Raw genomic sequence first — 17,583 nt, 5'->3', positions numbered from 1 at the left:
GAGCAAACACAAATTGCGCCATGTCCGTGTTTATCTTTGCCTGGAAATGACGGATTTTCAAGGTGTGGTAAATGCTTGAGCCTGCAATAGTTGCTAGGTGGTCAAGGGGAAATGCAAAGTTCAAATCAACAAATCTCTAAAAATGCAAACAACCTTGCCATATGATCACGGGGGTTGGCGTGCCCTCGCGCCGAGAGAAAGTTCCCCGAGTAAAAACACGTTGGGAGGGCTCGCTGAGGGTTTCTGGGTAAACGTTGAATTTTTTTGTGAGCACGGTTCTCAGGCTTGAGTTTCAGTGAAGAGGGGATGGCATTTTTAACATTTTATTAGTTTTTTTTATTGTAATGTCAATTGTTTACTGTTCACTTGCTATAAAACAGTTATATTTTGATACGGTGCATGTCTGTTCACTGTGAAATTTAAGTGCCAAACGCTGCGGGCCGCATGTTCAGACTGGAGCCGTGGCTCTGATTCAGCCACGCTTGAGCTCTGCCCGCTGGTGGGATGCGGGGGTTTCAAGCTGGGGAGACTCGATGAGCGACTGGGGCCAGGCGGCTATCGGAGGACGTGGCTCTGGGTTGAGGAGTGGGGATGGGTCAGGGGGGGAAGTTTGGGGTTTACTGGGCACAGGTGTCAGCGTTGCAGGGTCACAGGTTAGAATATTTGGGGATTCGGGGTAGAGTGTCAGGGTTTAGGGGCGCAGGGTTATAGGTTAGAGGTTGCGAGCGTTGGGGGTTGGGGGGTAGTATTCATCACTATGCTTGGCCCAGCGTGTGTAGCTGCGCGGATTTTCTCTAAAGCACAGCGGCGTTAAAACGGTCTGTCATTATTGCCACGAGCACGCTTCGGCCGCACGCTGTTCCGCGCGGCCCCGACGAGGTGCGGCGCTTGCCGCCTCCGCGGGCTCCTCGCTGTGAGGATTTTTCATGGCCCCTGCCCCGTCCGTGCCCGCTCTGGCGCGGCTGTGGCTGCGATGTTCTGCGCCCGAGGTTGTGGGCGAGGGCTGCGTCGCCCCCACTGGGAGTTTGCCCACACGGCTGCTGTCGCCGCTCCCCGCGAGTGAGCGTCGTAGTGAGTGGATCGGAGAAATTTCCACGAGTTCCCATGTTGCCGTAGTCGTGACTGCACATCTCGCTGGTTCATGGGTAGGGCTGGATTAAGCCTCTGCACCTTCCTGGACACATGAGGCAGATTAGTGACACTTGTGTCCATCAATCAACACTCGAACATTTTCAGATTTTAATTCCCTCGTGGCTTTTAGTGATTGAAGTTAGCAGCAGCTCACGGTCACTGCATTTTATCCATTCATAAAACATTTCGACGTGTCCTTGGTAAAACTGAAACATAACATTTCCTAATTTGAAATTGCCTTTCATGGTTGAGCTCGCAATGGTACTGAGGTTTGGGTTGGGCAAAGGGTTGGGACGAGGGACAGGGCCACGTGTGTTAAAGTTATTGTTGAGACTAGGGTTAGGGTTAACTTTTAGGGCTGATGTTTCCAATGGCCTTGGTGTTGGAACTATCGCTGAGGCTAAAATTACATTTGGGGATGGAATTGAGGCCAATGTTCGTTTGCTTTTGTCATCGTTGCAGGCATCTAGAGGAATCTTCTTTACACTCTCACATTCGCAATTCCCGTGTGCAAAAGTGAGGGATTGTGGGTAGCGTGTCTCCACGGAGTCAGGGGGCAGGGGCAGAGACTCTGTCCCCACCTCACAAAGCCGCCTTGGCACGCGCGCACAGCCCTGCCGGGAATTGCTAACGTAAGAATGTCCGGAACATTCCTCGAGTAGCCGGCAATGACTACCAAGAACCAGTCTATATAGTTGGGTTGGTGCTGTGGCTAGCACCAAGAATATCAATTATTAAAAACTATTTTTTTTATTTTACCAAGTAAGAACCATTGAGCTATATTGCTCTTTTTCAGAAGCGACTTGGCCCCAAATGATAGCCCAACGAAGTGGCTGATCACTGGAAATGTATAGCAGCCAAATGCTCCAAACACACGTTGATTCTAACTGTGGAGAGAAAAAAAAACCTGAGGACCCAGACAAAAATCCACATGACCATGAGGAGAACATGCAAACTCCAAATATACAGACTTAAAGGTTGGGATCGAACCCACGACTCTTTGTATGCCAGCCGAAGGAGTTAACATCTCAAGAAGTGGTTTTGTATGTATTGAGTGTTTGGGTTTGGGGTGGCACTGGGGTTATGGTGGGAGGCGTTTCGGTGGTTTTACTGCTGCTGGGACTAGAGCTGCCTTTGGTGTTCTGATACGATGTTGTGTATTCTGCTTCTGTAGCACTTGTCAGCATGTGCAATGCTTGCGCAGCAGCTACAGGAGAGCTTGAACATATCGGTCATTGTCACATCAGACAATCGGTCTGCATCCGACGCTCGGGGTCCCCCGGTATATATGCGTCCCCGGCTTCAGGAGGTCTAAGGTTACATTCCGTTATATTCCCAGTAGCCACAGTCAACTGTTTAAAACCCGCTCCATTCTCATTTTTCAAACGATTTCTTTTTCACAATTCCACCTTCGGGCTACGAATTGTTTGGAGACATCTGCGAGCACTTAGAAGGCGTGCGAGGGCACGAGCCCCCGCCATGGGCTCGTCCCCCGCCCTGCCGTGAGCGGGGGCCGTGTGCCCGTGCCAGTTCGGCGGCGGCGGCGGCGGCGGCGGCTGGCCCCGTGGCCCTGCCAGAGTAAACGCTGGGGGAGAGGGGCGGTAGGCCCTCGACCTCGACGATTGCAAGGATGGAAGCGGCAGTGCGTGGAGGCCGAGGTGTCCGCTGGCTTCGGGGGCCGTGACGTGGCCACTCGGGCAGCAGGAGCTTGTTCCGCTTCGAGCGTCAACTCGGCCCCCTCACTGCTGCGTGGAGTCTCGTGGGGTTCCTCCAGGGTTCCCGGTTCCCTCCTGTAGCTAAAAAAAAAACCCATTCAATGTAATCTGTTATTTGACAAAACATCCCAATGCTGAAGCATTACCTGCAGGTTACTCAATTGGGATCACACACGATGGCAACATTGCCCCTTCCTGATGAAAACAAGGCGGGACCCTCCTGCAACTCGGTGAAGCCTTGTTGGGAAAACAAAGCAGAGATCGATAATGATGTGTGGAGCCTGCAGAGATCGATGGTTAATTCACCTTTTGTAAACTTACACGTGCCAGTTAATTTGCTGCATAGGCATGCGTTGACAGGAGTGTGTGTGTGGTGGTTGAGGGTGTTGATGAGTGGTGGTCATACTTAGTGGACGGATCACATTGTGTGGTAGCTGTCTCCGTGTTTGTGAATGTGGCGGTTGTGTGTAGTGACTGTGTGATGGTTGTGTGTTGTGATCGTGGCGGTTGTGTGTTGTGACTGTGATTGTTTTGTATTGTGATCGTGGCAGTTGTGTGTTGTGTGTGTGTGGTTTGGTGCTGTGTAGATGTGGGAGTTGTGCTCATCCCATAATTGTGTGTCTCAGCTGCCGGCTTTGATGTGCTGTGCCGGCATGCGAACAAGGCGCCATTCATTGGCTTGGCAGCTGTGTTTGCCTGCAGGCTGCCGTTGAGAAAATATTTGGCCTGCGAACAAGATCGCAGCCTTCAAACGCCTCGCTGTTTACCCGCTCGACGCTCGGCCCCTGCGGCGGCCGGCGGCGTCGTCCCCGCTCGTAGGAGAGAGGGGGCGTCTCGGAGGAAATGTCTTGTTCCGTCTTCAATTGCTGTGGAACCTTCACCGGATTACAGTTGATTGAGCTGGGCCCAATTATTACATCTCCCCGATCTTTACGAACTTCCTTAAATAATTGAAAAATGGGAAGGAACCTTCGGAGGGGTTTTTTTGTTTGTGCGTGTCGATGAGTTTCGATAATTGTAAAATGGTGCAACTTTTAGTTTCGGATGGTTCATGCGGTTTGCGTGCGTTGCAATTGAGGCTTTGTGGACGTGACCTTTGTGCTCTGCATCGACTTGACAGTCTGAAGGCCGTCGTAGCGCTCTGCCTTGACTTGCCGATATGACTTTGTGGAAATGTTCACACTCGGCCTGTCTCTCTGTTCTATTGTTAGCGTTTGTTAGCGAGTGACGCGGCGCCGCGTGGGTCGGCGCCTCCACCACTTCCCCACAACCCCCGAAGGTCCGAACGTCGGAGTAGGCGGTGTCCAGGGACTGGACGGGCCGGGTTTCTACGCTCGCTTCACGTTGGAAGCAGTGTTTCACCACAGCATTCAAAGTATTAATTTAAAAAATGTGAACGGTAATATTTGTACCGTCTTGTTCTCCCATAACACCTCGGGTTGTTTTCATAAGGCGAATTGGATATAACACAATCAATGTATTGGGGGAACAATTTTTTTATAACGCGGATGAGAGTTTGATATAACGCGATTAAGTGAACGGAATTGCGTTGCGAGAATAGGTTTTCCCCTGTTTTGTTGCCAGAAAAAGGGAAAAACCAATTTTCATATTTTTAGTACTGGCAAAGGAGGTCCCATGATGTAGGAATAAGCGCTTGTAAGGCTGCCTCGGCGAAGCATCGCCGCACAAGGCAGTGGGATGCTGCTGGATGCTTCTAGATGCTACCCACGCGCCCGCAGTCTTTGTTCAGCCTGCGTAGGCATCTCACGCGTTATCACGGACTGTGCCTTCCCCTATATTTTTGATATTTATTATAACGGGATTTTTCTGTCGCGCGGTGTTCTTCAGGAACGCAACTACCGTGATGTAAGACAACAGACTGTATTAATATTGTAATTTATGTATTTATAGAATTTTGTTTTGTTCCCTATATCCTCTTAAAAGTTCGTTATTTTTGTTAAACAACTGGTGCATATTTACGACCATGAGTATGGCTTCCGTACCACCACTGCTGTTGAAGCACACCCTAGAGTTTGATGTGTTTAGGATATTCTGATCACCCTAGCTTTACAGCTAATAAGTGGCCTGCTGCTGCTGCTGCCGCCGCCGCCGCCACCGCCTTTGCGCCGTGGGTGTATGAGTGGCTCGAGAAAGGAAAGAGGGTTGCTATTAAAAGTGTGAGATCCTTGGGGGGTGGACCCGTAGGTGGTGACATGTTGGGAAGGGGGAGGGAGCGAGTGTCACCTGCAGTCCCCTCCTGGCCCCTTTGCCCTCTGTCTCCATTGTCTGGAGGCACTCGTGGTTGCAGTGAGCGCCTCGCTTGAATGTAAGCGACAGTTTGATTGCCTAAAGACAAAGTTTTAGCCGCGCTTCTGCTGCCAAATAAATTTGTTTCGGATGTTTACACGCCGCGAGGTTTAGGTGGTAGCGGTCATGCGGCTATTGACCGTGGATTGTATACGTGCATGCATATATATAAACAGAGTGTGCGTACAAACACACACACTCGCAAAGACAATGAGACTTTTCCAAAAGCATCGTTGCGATCTGAAACGGTGATGATTGAACCGCTGTTGGATGAAGAGCTCCCCCTAAGCCGTCGCCACCTCTCACGGTTGTGCGCCGCAGCAATGCGGGTCGCTAGTGAGCGTGAGCTGATTTCACCGCTCCGTGTCTCTTCAGTGGCACGGACGTTGCACTCACGCGGTGTCGTAGACTTCGGTGCTTGGGATATTTTGACGTGGTCATCGAGGCGGTCGTGGCCCGGCTCGTGTCATGAACCGCACACCGCGTGGAGCTGCTGCGTTCTCGGGGCGATCCCCGGTGACGGGATCTCCTGTACTGTCGCTTTACCTCTTCGTGCCACCACCTATTATTTACTATCACGCTTGTTTACCCATGGCAGCCTCGCAGAGTCTCAAGGACTCTTTTAGGAGGGCCCTGCATAAGTGTTTTTGCAGTCGCGGCTGACGATTGCTGTGTATAATCCCAATCGAGTAACTTGCTGTGTAAGTTTCCAAATTTTGGACCTTGACCCTGGCACGCAATTGCGCCGGCTCTCGCGAATGACGTAACGAGAGCTTTGATGTCCACTGTGAATCAGGTGGCACGTAGTTATTTGTACGGTTACTGCACACACCACCACCACAGTATTAACCGGGGTGGCCGCTGGGATTCGAACCGGTGAATCTCTGCAGCGAGCGGCGAATGCGCTACCGCTGGGGTCGCGTCACCGCTACCGAGAGGCCGTGTGCAGCGGTGAACTCTGGAAGGGGTCATTGATGGACAGGGCCAACTGCATGGTGGACCCATCCTACGGTGTTTCTCACCGACTACCTGCATGGCCCTTTCAGTGTTCTCCCGTGTGTGTATGTGTGGCCCCTCTCTGGACATTCTCGATTCCTCCCTACACATTCCGTGGAGAGAAAGTGGCTGGCCACCTTCATCCGGGGCCCTCAACGAAGAGTGCCGTGATGGTGCAATGTTGTGATCTAACATCACAATGGGATATTTTTTTTGCACAGTTTAGTACGCAGCATAAACAAATGGTGCTTTTTCTGGAAGATTTCATTGTTTTTGTAGGGGATGTTTCAATTTGCGTACAGTAAATTTTAAATGTATCTTGTTATTTAATTGTTTGTTGCGGTTGCACCCGAATCAAGAGCCGAATGGCTCACAGGGTTATTCCAAATAAATGAAAACTGAAATCTTTCCCGGGCAGGTGTAAAGTCAAGTGCGGGACAGGGGGGAGGGGTGCATATTATCTCTGTTGATGGGTCCGAGCCAGCAGTGGAATTTCCACATTTCCGTGCTGGGGGGGGGGGGGGTTAATCCCTCTCAAGTATGGCCACTGTTTACTTCCACGTGTTGATATTTTAACGGCGTTAAGTCAACAGCCACCGTGATTTCGACTTGCAACCTCCCAGGTCCGATTCAAGGCTCTACCGACAACACTTGTTCTTTTAGCACCCTGCCTGTACCCCTGGGGTGGAGGTTGACTGTTTGAAGTCGAGGCTGTGTTTGCGCGTTACTCGTCTTACGTAACAGACCGAGAGCAATCGGGAAGTGACATGCCCCCGATCACGCGGTTTGTAAACGGTGCTCTGTGCGAGTGCGCAGGAGGGTGCTCCAGCACAAGGGATTCGTGCACACACACACGATGAGAGTGAGGCTAAAAGAGTGTCTGTTGTTGCACTGCAGTCGAGCCATTGCCTAAAGAAAGCCTCCGAACCAAGGCAGTTCAGTAGAACTTTGCTGAAAAGTGTATCTACTCGAGGTTCAAGTTTTTTGCTTGTTTTTAAAGACAGGATTTGTAATGGAAAGTAATTCAACGTTGATACAAAGGCCCACGTGGAAAGTCTCCAGGTCCATTATGCCGATAAACTCATGGCGGCGTGCAGCCAAGACGGGAGTCTCGGGGCGCAGCGTCACTCGGAGCCACGCGGAGGTGCCGCCATCGTCACGAACAAGATGGCTGAAGTAGAGGGCTCGGTCTAGCCCAGGAGTCGCCAACCAGATTAACAAGAAGATAAAAAAAATAATAGAATTCGGTACAAAACGTAATATTTCAAGAGCCGCAGTGCACGTGAATTCATTCATATACACACACATACACACACACATACACAAACAGAGACGGAGATAGAGATCCCCCGTATAGCCTTAACAGACTGTTGGGGCAAGTGCTGTTAGCGAGCACCTATGAAGGACAGAACGGCACACGAGGGGGGGGGGGTGGCCAGCACCACGCCCAGCCGCCTTTGTCTCCCTAGTGGCAATGTTTTTACGCACCACACCAGGTACTCATTTGAGGCTGAGTCGACCTAGGGGAGGCCCAGAACCGGTTCAGATAATCATGACCGGTGTCGGCCGTGAGCGGGAATTGAACCCGGATCGCCAGGTTCATAGCGTAGTGCACTAGCCGGTACACCACCACTACCCACTCCCCCCACACACACACTTACACACACACACTTGCACACACACACTTACACACACACACTTGCACACACACACTTACACACACACACTTGCACACACACACTTACACACACACACTTACACACACACACTTACACACACACACTTGCACACACACACTTACACACACACTTACACACACACACTTACAAAAGACAAAGATCCCCCGTATAGCCTTAACAGACTGTAGGGGCAAGTGCTGTTAGCGAGCACCTATGAAGGCCGGAACGGTACACGAGGGGGTGGGTGGCCAGCACCACGCCCGACCGCCTTTGTCTCCCCAGTGGCGATGTTTACACACCGCACCAGGTACTCATTTAAGGCTGAGTCGACCTAGGGGAGGCCCAGGACCGGTTCAGATAATCGTCACTGGTGTTAGCCGTGAGCGGGAATCGAACCCGGGTCGCCAGGTTCATAGCGCAGCGCGCTAACCGCTACACTACCGCTCCCCACACACACACTTACACACACACACTTGCACACACACACTTACACACACACACTTGCACACACACACTTACACACACACACTTACACACACACACTTACACACACACTTGCACACACACACTTACACACACACTTACACACACTACACACAACACACTTACACACACACACTTACACACACACTTGCACACACACACTTACACACACACTTACACACACCACTTACACACACACACTTACACACACACACTTGTGTTATGTCACGAAGCAGTCCATAAACAGCCGAATGCGGCCGCAGAGACGCAGGTTGCCGGCCCTTACGGCCGTGATGGAATTGTCTCGAGTTAGAGTGTCAATATTCACGACAGATTTGCTGTACCACCACGTGACGGGTCACCGGCACCAGTGAAAGCGACGTCAGGCTTTTGAAATTGTTGATCATTTATACAGGAGTTTAAAAACAAATCTCCGCCTAATGGCTGTGGAGGCACGTGTGTATTACGCGCCCCTTGGCTTGCGCTGGCACGACACGAGCGTGTTCTTGCTGGAATGCTGCTTGCTCAACTTCGCTTCTCCTCCTACCGGATTTATATTTGACTCGTCCACGCTGTGTTCAGCCACGATAGCTCACGACACGCGTCTTCCTCCCTTCATCTCTTTTCCCAAATTGCCACAGCCCTGCTTGATCCGAGCAACGTGCGGATATTGTATTATCTGCTATGTTCTTTCTTGCTGGCCACCGGAGACCTTTCTTGTTGGCCGTATTATGTCTTTAGCCTTTTGAGTATTATGTCTTTAGGCTTGTGCTTTGCAACACCATGTTTTTTTTCCCCAAAGAACGTCGTCATATCCAGCAACATTTAAGATTCCCTGTAATTCTCGCAAGGCCCTCTGCTGATTAGCTCCACACACTCTCTTGATCTCCATGGATCTAATTGCTGTCAGAACTAAGGTCTGCGTGTTCCTTTTTTGCCCGCGTAATGGTTGTTTTTAATCATGGCTTTTCCTGTGGGAAATTAAGCCCTAAAATAACAGCACAACCGTTTGAATAATGCCTCATGTTCTTCTGTCGTCTGCTAGCTTGATGATTTCCCTCGTGGTATCAATGTCAAGACTTTGGCAGGTAAATATGAAGGTTTAAAGTCCATACATTTTGTGATATTAAGCTCTGACACGAGTGCAGGCCTCTTTGAAGTATACTTTAATGTCTGTCAAGGAGGCTACCGATAACATCAGACTGGGCACACTTATGCCTAGCCGCGCGTAATTAGTCTGTTAGCGAATTGTGACGTGCGGATAATCCGTCGCGCGGATAATTGGATTGTGCGCGATTGGGATCAAAGCCGAAATGCATGAATTTGACGTCGCACCGTGGGCCCGGGTCGCCGTTGAGAGTTGGACGCGCGTTTTCTGGAGCCGCTCGAGGTGGCGTCCGTTCCACGGAGGGCGGCCGACCGCGGCGCGCTGCTCGGTGCCGCCACCTCTGCTGCTACTGCCTGGGGTCGTGGAGCCTCCTGCTGGGCCACGCGCCCCCCTGCCCCCCCCTGCTCCTCCCCTCTCCCCTCCCGCCCTAATTGGTGCCTCTCGCGTTCACGAGGGAGAGAAGAACCGCGCTACAAATGAGCGTGAAGCATACACCAGAGTTCACCGGTGCGTGCGTTAGGCACGGTTATATCCCGACGTGATTTATCTTTCAAATGAAACTAAATCATCATGAATGTGTCTCTCGGAATTTTTCCATTAATGTTGGCTTGCCGTAGAATTCAATGCATTTTTCACTGCATTTAATGTGTGTACTGTGCTGTAGAATTCACTCGGGATTTGCACAAGCCTACGTTAAGTGTACATTTACCATTTATATTTTCTGATAATCTACGGAGCAACATCTAAAATCTCCATAAGGTATTCTGAGTACTATGTCGTGTGTAGTCACATTTTTGTGCTTATATCTTTTTTGAATGGCAAAGATTTAACTTTGTTCCATAAAGCAGTTGAAATGCACTCACCCGCGTCTAGGGTGAAAGTTTGCCGGTGATGGAGCATTGGCAAGCGGAACGCTCCGGGGACAGTCGTTTACCGCTAATCCATGGGCAGCTCCTCTCAACACCCACACGATGCCTTGACGCTTGGCTTGAGCTTTGCCTAACATAATTCACAAGCTGGTCAACTACAACTGCATTGGCTTCTACTGCGTACTATTCATAGAATGGTCACCGACACACTCCGGACAAAGACATTAGAACACCGCTCCAGTGTCCAGCACTCGGGGAACTTGGCTAATGCATAACATTTATGTACGTTTGATGTACAGTACAGAGTGTACTGTACAGTACAGAGTGTACTGTACTTTAGTGTACTGCGACCACCCGCTGCCAGTTGGTCAGTGCTAAAAAGAGTTCCATGCTTAACACGATGGCAACTTTTTGTCAACTTTGCTAAATAATGGCTATGGCCAGTGAGTGTTTATCAACCTGGCTCTCCATATCGAGCTTGGGATGGCGTTCGTTAAGGTCAGCAGGCACGTTTCTCACCAGTTTTGTCGATGTTTGCGAATTTAAAACGACGACATTAATTACCGACCGCGTGGGGTAACGGTGGCACGGTTGAATCGTGGCTGAAAATGAAAGCGACCCTCACACAGTTGTGCTTCCACTGTCCTCGGCCGTGCTCGTAGCTAAAGAGCGAGAAGGAAGGGCGCGGAGAGTTGATAAAGGCCGCGGGCCGTGGCTGCGACGGCGCAAATGAGGCGTGCTCGGTTCAGACGGTACAAGCAGCGCTTCGAGCAGTCCCCGAGTCGGAGAAAAGGCGCGCTCCGACAGCGGAGCGGTGTTCCTGCTGCGTGTGCTGAAATGCCATGGAATGATCTGCAGGTAACTTTGGACGTATTTGGCCGACAGCGGTCAGATTGTTTCCGTTCGCTGTGGGAGGAAACCGGTGAACCCAGAGGGAACTTGCAGGGCAGGTTGGGGGTGGGGAGGAATCACTTACAAATGCCACACAGGTTCCTGATTCGGGAGTTGAACCCAAGACATTCTTGCTGTGAGGCACGAGTGTTACTTCTGCGTCGCTCTCTTATATTTAGCGTATATATTATTTTCTGCACGTTAACTATTTTGGGGTGTGTTCCATGGGCTGTTGTGACATTGCTGTGCACGGATCCGATTTTCAGGCCCTGAGCTCCAAATGTTTATGCACAGTAGAAATACAACACTGTGGTGTCGGGATTTCAGGTCGGACAAAAGTTCATGGCACTTGACTTGGCATCGTTCTTTTGGAGGTGGTGGCGTTGGCTCAGCCTTGCTGGTGAACGTGTCCGTACGCAGTTCATGTTGACTCTGTGCCACATTGGAGGTTGTTGGTGCGGAGAAACAACGGTTGAGATCAGAATGCAAAGCCACGTGGATCCTGGCTGCATTAGATTGGAACGTAGAATTTTGTGTCTCCATTCACCAACCGCTGACGTTGACTAAACAAATGGCGACTGAACCGTGTCCCAGTGAGGACAGAACGGTTGATGACTCGCATAGAATGTCATTGACTGCAGTGGCGAAAGCTTAAGGGCCAAGTTTTGTACCTAACCTACAAGCTGCCCAGAATGAAACATTAGGGATGCTGCTTTGGCAGTGGTGTCAATAAAACTAACATTCATCTGCTCGAATAACATCAGTCTACTCGTAGTTAACTTAATTACGCCAGCTTAAAAACGTCACCCCTTGCCCGTTTGCCGACAACCCCTCCTCGGCTGCTGTAGACGCCAATTCCCAAAAATGGGTCGGCAGGATGCCGACCGGCCTCGCGAAATCCGGCGTGAACACGAGCGACATTAAATCCGAGACATCCTCACGGCAAACATAACTGCAGCACGCCGACGAGGCCCCATCCCGCGGCTGCGCTGCTCGCCCATTCACTCGCGGTGCGTTGCATTGCGTCTCGCGCCTGCGGATGTTTTTCAGAAGTTGATTTCGCCATCACACAAACATTTGCTCCCACACATGTGGCCGCGCTTGCTGTAATCCACACGTAATGTCATTTGACGTGCAATAAATAAGCCAATAAACCAGCTGCCTAACGGAGCAGGCTTTGACGCGGATGCCTAATTGGTGCCATGTTTATAGCCTTTGCAGCAGTCTGATCTCTCTTCTTCTGAAATTACCATGACCGGCTTCTTGGCGTTAATGGGTCAGATTTACTCTCCAATTGACTCCAAAGAGATTGTAAGTGCTATATTTGCGGACCTTACAAAATCCATTTGCCGCTGCAATTCGGAATGATCCATAGCATACTGCCTAAGGCATCTGCCATCGCAAAACGTACTCATGACTCAATTCTGCGAATGACGAGAAAACCCATTGCATCAGAAAAAATAGTTCAGGCTGGAAAACAACTGGATTTAAAGACTCGTAAAAATGTGCACTGCATGTGCATAAGCTATGTGTGTTTATTTAAAACTTGCCGTACTAACAGTCAATGTAGACGCTAATTGGTACAAAATATTGCCGGTCCCGCACCTGTGCTGAAGGCACTTCAGCGGTGCTGTTTACAGGGTGGGTGGGGGTGCGGGGTGAGTGGCCGTCTGAGGGATGTGCAGTCCAGAGGCGGTTGCGATGCACGCTCAAGGCTGTGTCTCGTCTAACGTCGAAACAAACGCGGGGCAGGTGGTGAGCGGAGTGCCTCGTGAGTGGAGCGCCATCCCTGTGTCCTGCTCAAGCCGTCGGTCCGGGGCACGGAGGAGGAGGCCTCCAGCCCTGGCTCCGTTACAGCCATCGGTGGCAGCTCGCTCGGCACGCTTCGTCTCATTGATGGGGTTTTGACCTTTAACCCCTGGGTGTCGATGCCAATTCTAAGCCGTGTTACAGTGAGGCTCATTGTATATAGCTTAGTGGGCCCTTACCTGTGGAGATGACGGTGTTACTTCTGTGAAGTTGGTGTTTTGTCTCTCTCTCTCTCTTACGATTACCCATGAGCATTCTCACTTTATCTTGACTGGCCTCGGGGAGCACGGCCCGTGCTCGTGTGGGGCTCTGGGGTGGGGGTCCTGCACCACCAAATGCCCCTTTGGCACTACCCAAGATCACTTCAACTTTGCGGTGAATCACTATCCTTGCCCCCCCAACAAACTTAACCATCTTTTTGTTTACCAGGCAAGACCCGCCACAAGTGAGAGCTCAACAAAGTGGCTTATGTGTAGATTTATAGCAGCCAAATACTCTTAAACGCATGTTGATTCAAAATGTGGAGGGAAAAACTGTCAGGACCCAGGAGAAACATTCACACGACCACGGGGAGAGAGAGAGACACGCCCCAAATATATAAAGCAGGCCTCAGGGTTGGGATCGAACCCAGGACCTCCTGCATACCAGGCGAGGTAGTTAACATCTTGCCCCCCCCCCCAATGCTGGAGGAGCTGGAGCCAGGTGTGGTGGCGAGCTTTGCTCTCGGTGCTGCCAAGGCTCCCCTTTGCTCCCTCGTGCTTCACGGCGATGCCTGTCGACAAATGTAGCTCATGCCGCCTCTGCCTCTAGTTGTAATAGTCGCCCATGGCGTGTGTGTGGATCGTCCGCAGTGGATGCTGTGTAAACATCACGAGTGGAGCTGTATTTACATTTGGCTGTGTATGCTGCTAAACACGGGAGTGGTGGATCCTCGTGGTGGATCCTCGCTGAATGGTCAGGTTTGCTGGCTTGTCACTTGCTTTCATCACCTCCCTCCCCCCGTAACTTTTCAAGATGCATGAGCTACCACCAACCAAAATCTTAACGTGCACCTAAAACTGTACCAACAGTGGGCAGCCCTCATGTCCCTTCAGTTGGACTCTTCCAAATTGAGGGCCAGTGTTTGTCATTTTCTGACTTATTGGTGCCCATGGATCGCAGCTCTGCATCTCTCGGCTTCTGCGGGGCTGTGCACAATGACCGAATAGGAATCTGGGGGACGGGAAAAAATATTGACCTTTTACCAGCGACCAATAAATTTCTTCAAAAGCCGAGCAGATTGCGCACCAAGGACAGCTGGGGCTTGCGCGGGTTTCTCTTGCCGTGGGGGTCGCGCCATAAACAGCGTGATTTAGGGGGCTGCCGTTAATCGAGTTTGTATGGAAATTTACACGGTTCATCGTCACCGTGGAAATGTGTCAGTGGAAGGCCTCGGATGTGTCACCAGGTGCTCGCTGTATGTATGCATATTGAACTTCTTTCTGCTGTGATCGCACTGAGCGGCAGGCTTCACGTGTCGATGGGATTTACGTTCCCTCAACGGAGCCGAGATCGGACCGGGATTAGGCTCGTGCTGCGCTGGCTGGCAGAGAGCTGTTGATCGGCGCTTGCGTGCCGTGGCAAAGGGCAGCTGGCGGGTTTCGTGGTGGCGCTCGGTTATTCAGGGGGACGGCGCGCTGGCAGTCAATCACACTGCAAAGAGCGAAGGGGCCTTCGGGTTTCCTGTCGGCAGGCGGGTGGAAAGTTTGAATATCGCTTTGCGTTATTCCTTCCGCACTTGTGCTGCTCGAGTATAAGATCCACGTTAGCTTGAGATTGATCACTGCGATCCGTGCGGTGTGCGACCGTCAGACTGAGGGGGTGGGGGGGGTAGGGGGTGGAGCCCTGTCGCTCCGAGACGGTGGCCAGTCAGGATTTCACAGGTGGCTGTTACCTGCCATTTTTCCCGAACCGCATGCAATTTAGTGATTGACTTTCACGGGAGGGTCAACTATACCGTGTCTATTCCAAATTAAATCTCAAGGCTTTGCGCACAAACGGTTGAGGTGCTGCCCGGGTAGAGTTGTGCGTCGCAGGTAATAATTAACCTGTGCCGCACGTGCTTATTAAGGGATCTAAATAACTATGAACGCAGAGTGGAAGCCTGGGGGTGGTGTGGTGGGGGGAGGTTGCCGTCCGCGGAAACGCTGGCGTGACATCCTCTGTGTGTGTTCGTAACGGCCGGGTTGCAAGTGGGGCCCGGCACAATAGCGGCGGAATCCTTCCGTCGGTGGCCGTGGCAACTGAATCGTAATGGGGTTTAACTCGCCTGTCGTTGAATGCAAAAGAAAAACAAAGAGTGTACATTTGTTTCCAAAGGTCAATGCCAGAGGCCAGGCGGTTGCCTATTTAGCAGTAAAGTTTAGAGCAGAGCAAATGTAAACCAACACGCGAGGTTTCTTTGCCGCGTGTTTACTTTGGCTCGGGCCGGGGCCCCCGTTTTAAACGAGAGCGCCCCTAAATCTGCCTCGACGTCCCACGCAGTTTTACGTGGACGGTGGCTCCGCTGCGGCCGGGGCGTGCGCTCGTGCAGTCCGCTCCTCCTGTTGAGCCGATCTCAGCGGCCGCCGCTTACTCTCCCCTAATTGAGGACAGTCGTCGTATCGCGGCCGGCGAATTCGCCGTTAGCCACGGAGTTGATTGCACGTGGCCCCGGCGGTGGCAGGTTCGGGGGGGGGGGGGGGGGTGGAGCAGGCCGCGAGCCGCAGTCAGGCTCCGGGTGCCGGGAATCGAGCGGCGTAGGAGGCGGCGCGGGGGAGCTGCCGACGGTTTTTCACCCCAGCGCCAAGCTTTAGAACGACTGCATTTTTATACGCATGCTGTGTGTTTTAAATGAATAGTTTACTGTCTTTTGTGAAGTTAACTTGGTCGGTTGTCATAAGTAATGCATTTTGGATAATCTGATTAGCCAAGTGCACACCATCTCATTTAAGTTGTTTTGCTGACTAAATGAACCATTCTACATCCGGCTATTGTGAATAAAACTTGGACTGTGGCAGTATTAAGTAATTGACTGCTTGTGGTGAGGTGCAGTACACCATGAATATCAAGTTCCCAGCAGGTCACATTTTTCTTAAGCAATTGTGGCCGGGCGGTGCTGCGACCACACAACACTTGACGCTTGTCAATTTAAATCCCAATCAGGGTTACCCGAACACATTGTTACTCCTGGCCGTGTAAAACAAGAACCGCTTTGCGGGAAGGCAACTGTGGAGGTCGCCCTGCGCCGAGACACGCGTGTGCAAGACCCGCGTGCAAATCCCGCGTGTGCGAATCCCGCGTGCGAACCCCGTGTGTCGCGCAGGCGTGATCCGCACGGCGGAGCGGCTGGACGCGGAGACGCGCTCGCGCTACTGGCTCAGCGTGTTTGCCGTGGACCGCGCGCTTGTGCCGCTCGCGTCCACGCTGCACGTCTTCGTCGAGGTGGAGGACGTCAACGACTGCGCGCCCCTCACCGAGGAGCCCATGTACCGCCCCGCCGTGCCCGAGAACTCTCCCGCCGGCCTCGCCGTGCTGCAGGTCCGCGCCAGCGACGCGGACGCGGGCGGCGCCGCGCCGCTCTCCTTCCGCATCTCCAGCGGCAACCCCCAGGGATTCTTCTCCATCGACGCCCGCACCGGTGAGCTCCGCTGTCACGTGGCGCGTCTCCTCCGAGCGCGGTTGGCTAACGTACGGCGTGAAAGAAGTTTGACATGCATGCGTGTGTCTCCTGCATCGCATAGCGTGTGTGTCTCCCTCCATTTAATAGTGGCGTGTGTTTTTCCCTCCATCTAATAGTGGTGTGTGTGTCTCCCTCCATCTAATAGTGGTGTGTGTGTCTCCTGCATTGCATAGCGTGCCGGTTTGTCCGGATTGTGCGGCACCGCGTGGGAGCTTCATGGCGACACGTCCACCCACATTCGCCCCCCCCCCCTCCTCTATATAACCGCCATATAATGGTCTGTCTTTCTATAGTAAACTTTTATTTTTATAGGGCGATATGTCACTCCGAGCTTGCGCTCCTATCACAGGGGTGTTAGAGCGATCTATGCGAGGCACAGGGGCCACTTTGGCTGACTCAACGTTAGACCGACGCCTGCTTACGGACACCGGCTGCATCGTCCGCATCCTGACCAGCTGCGGAGCGAAACGTTTTGTCAGCTCGCATGAGAAGAGCCCACAGGCCCCAAGTGGCAGGCGCCTCTGTGTGCGTTCTGCCACAGGCTGCACTTCAGCTTGTGTGCGTCCCCACAGCCCCCACACGGGAGTGGCCCAGTGGCGGCTCCGTGTGTGTATCGTGTGACAGCCCCTGCCAGACTCTCTTGGGAGAGGAGAACTGCGAAGCTGCAGAACGGGTATTGCGGGTGATGTTCGCATCCACTCGCCCTCCGCTGCCCCGCGGCCCGTGCCCTCGCAAGACCTCCCGCTGTGGCGTTTGTGGACGACGTGATGGGGGGAACCAAGAGAGGAAGGGGGCGGCGCACGTCTGCAGACCCTGGCCGATTGTGTCGTCAGTAGAGAGCACTCTTGCATAGTGTGGGTCACACACACAGAGCACATCCATTATTACGTTGCTG

At 52.1% G+C, this 17,583-nt stretch overlaps 1 protein-coding gene across 1 annotated transcript in view; it reads left to right on the top strand.

Moving 5' to 3' along the window:
- The window catches only part of LOC133342842 (protocadherin Fat 1-like), a 98,107-nt gene that overhangs the window by 27,861 nt on the left and 52,663 nt on the right, over window positions 1–17,583 (top strand). Inside the window, 1 exon segment of the mRNA XM_061552162.1 lies at window positions 16,332–16,646. Coding sequence (XP_061408146.1) covers window positions 16,332–16,646 — 315 coding nt within the window.

The sequence above is a fragment of the Lethenteron reissneri genome, chromosome 16 (genome assembly GCF_015708825.2).
Source record: "Lethenteron reissneri isolate LAM-NWPU_2019-01 chromosome 16, ASM1570882v1, whole genome shotgun sequence".
NCBI lineage: Eukaryota > Metazoa > Chordata > Hyperoartia > Petromyzontiformes > Petromyzontidae > Lethenteron > Lethenteron reissneri.
Note: the sequence above shows the minus strand (reverse complement) of the source record. Positions and strands in the feature narration are given on the sequence as shown.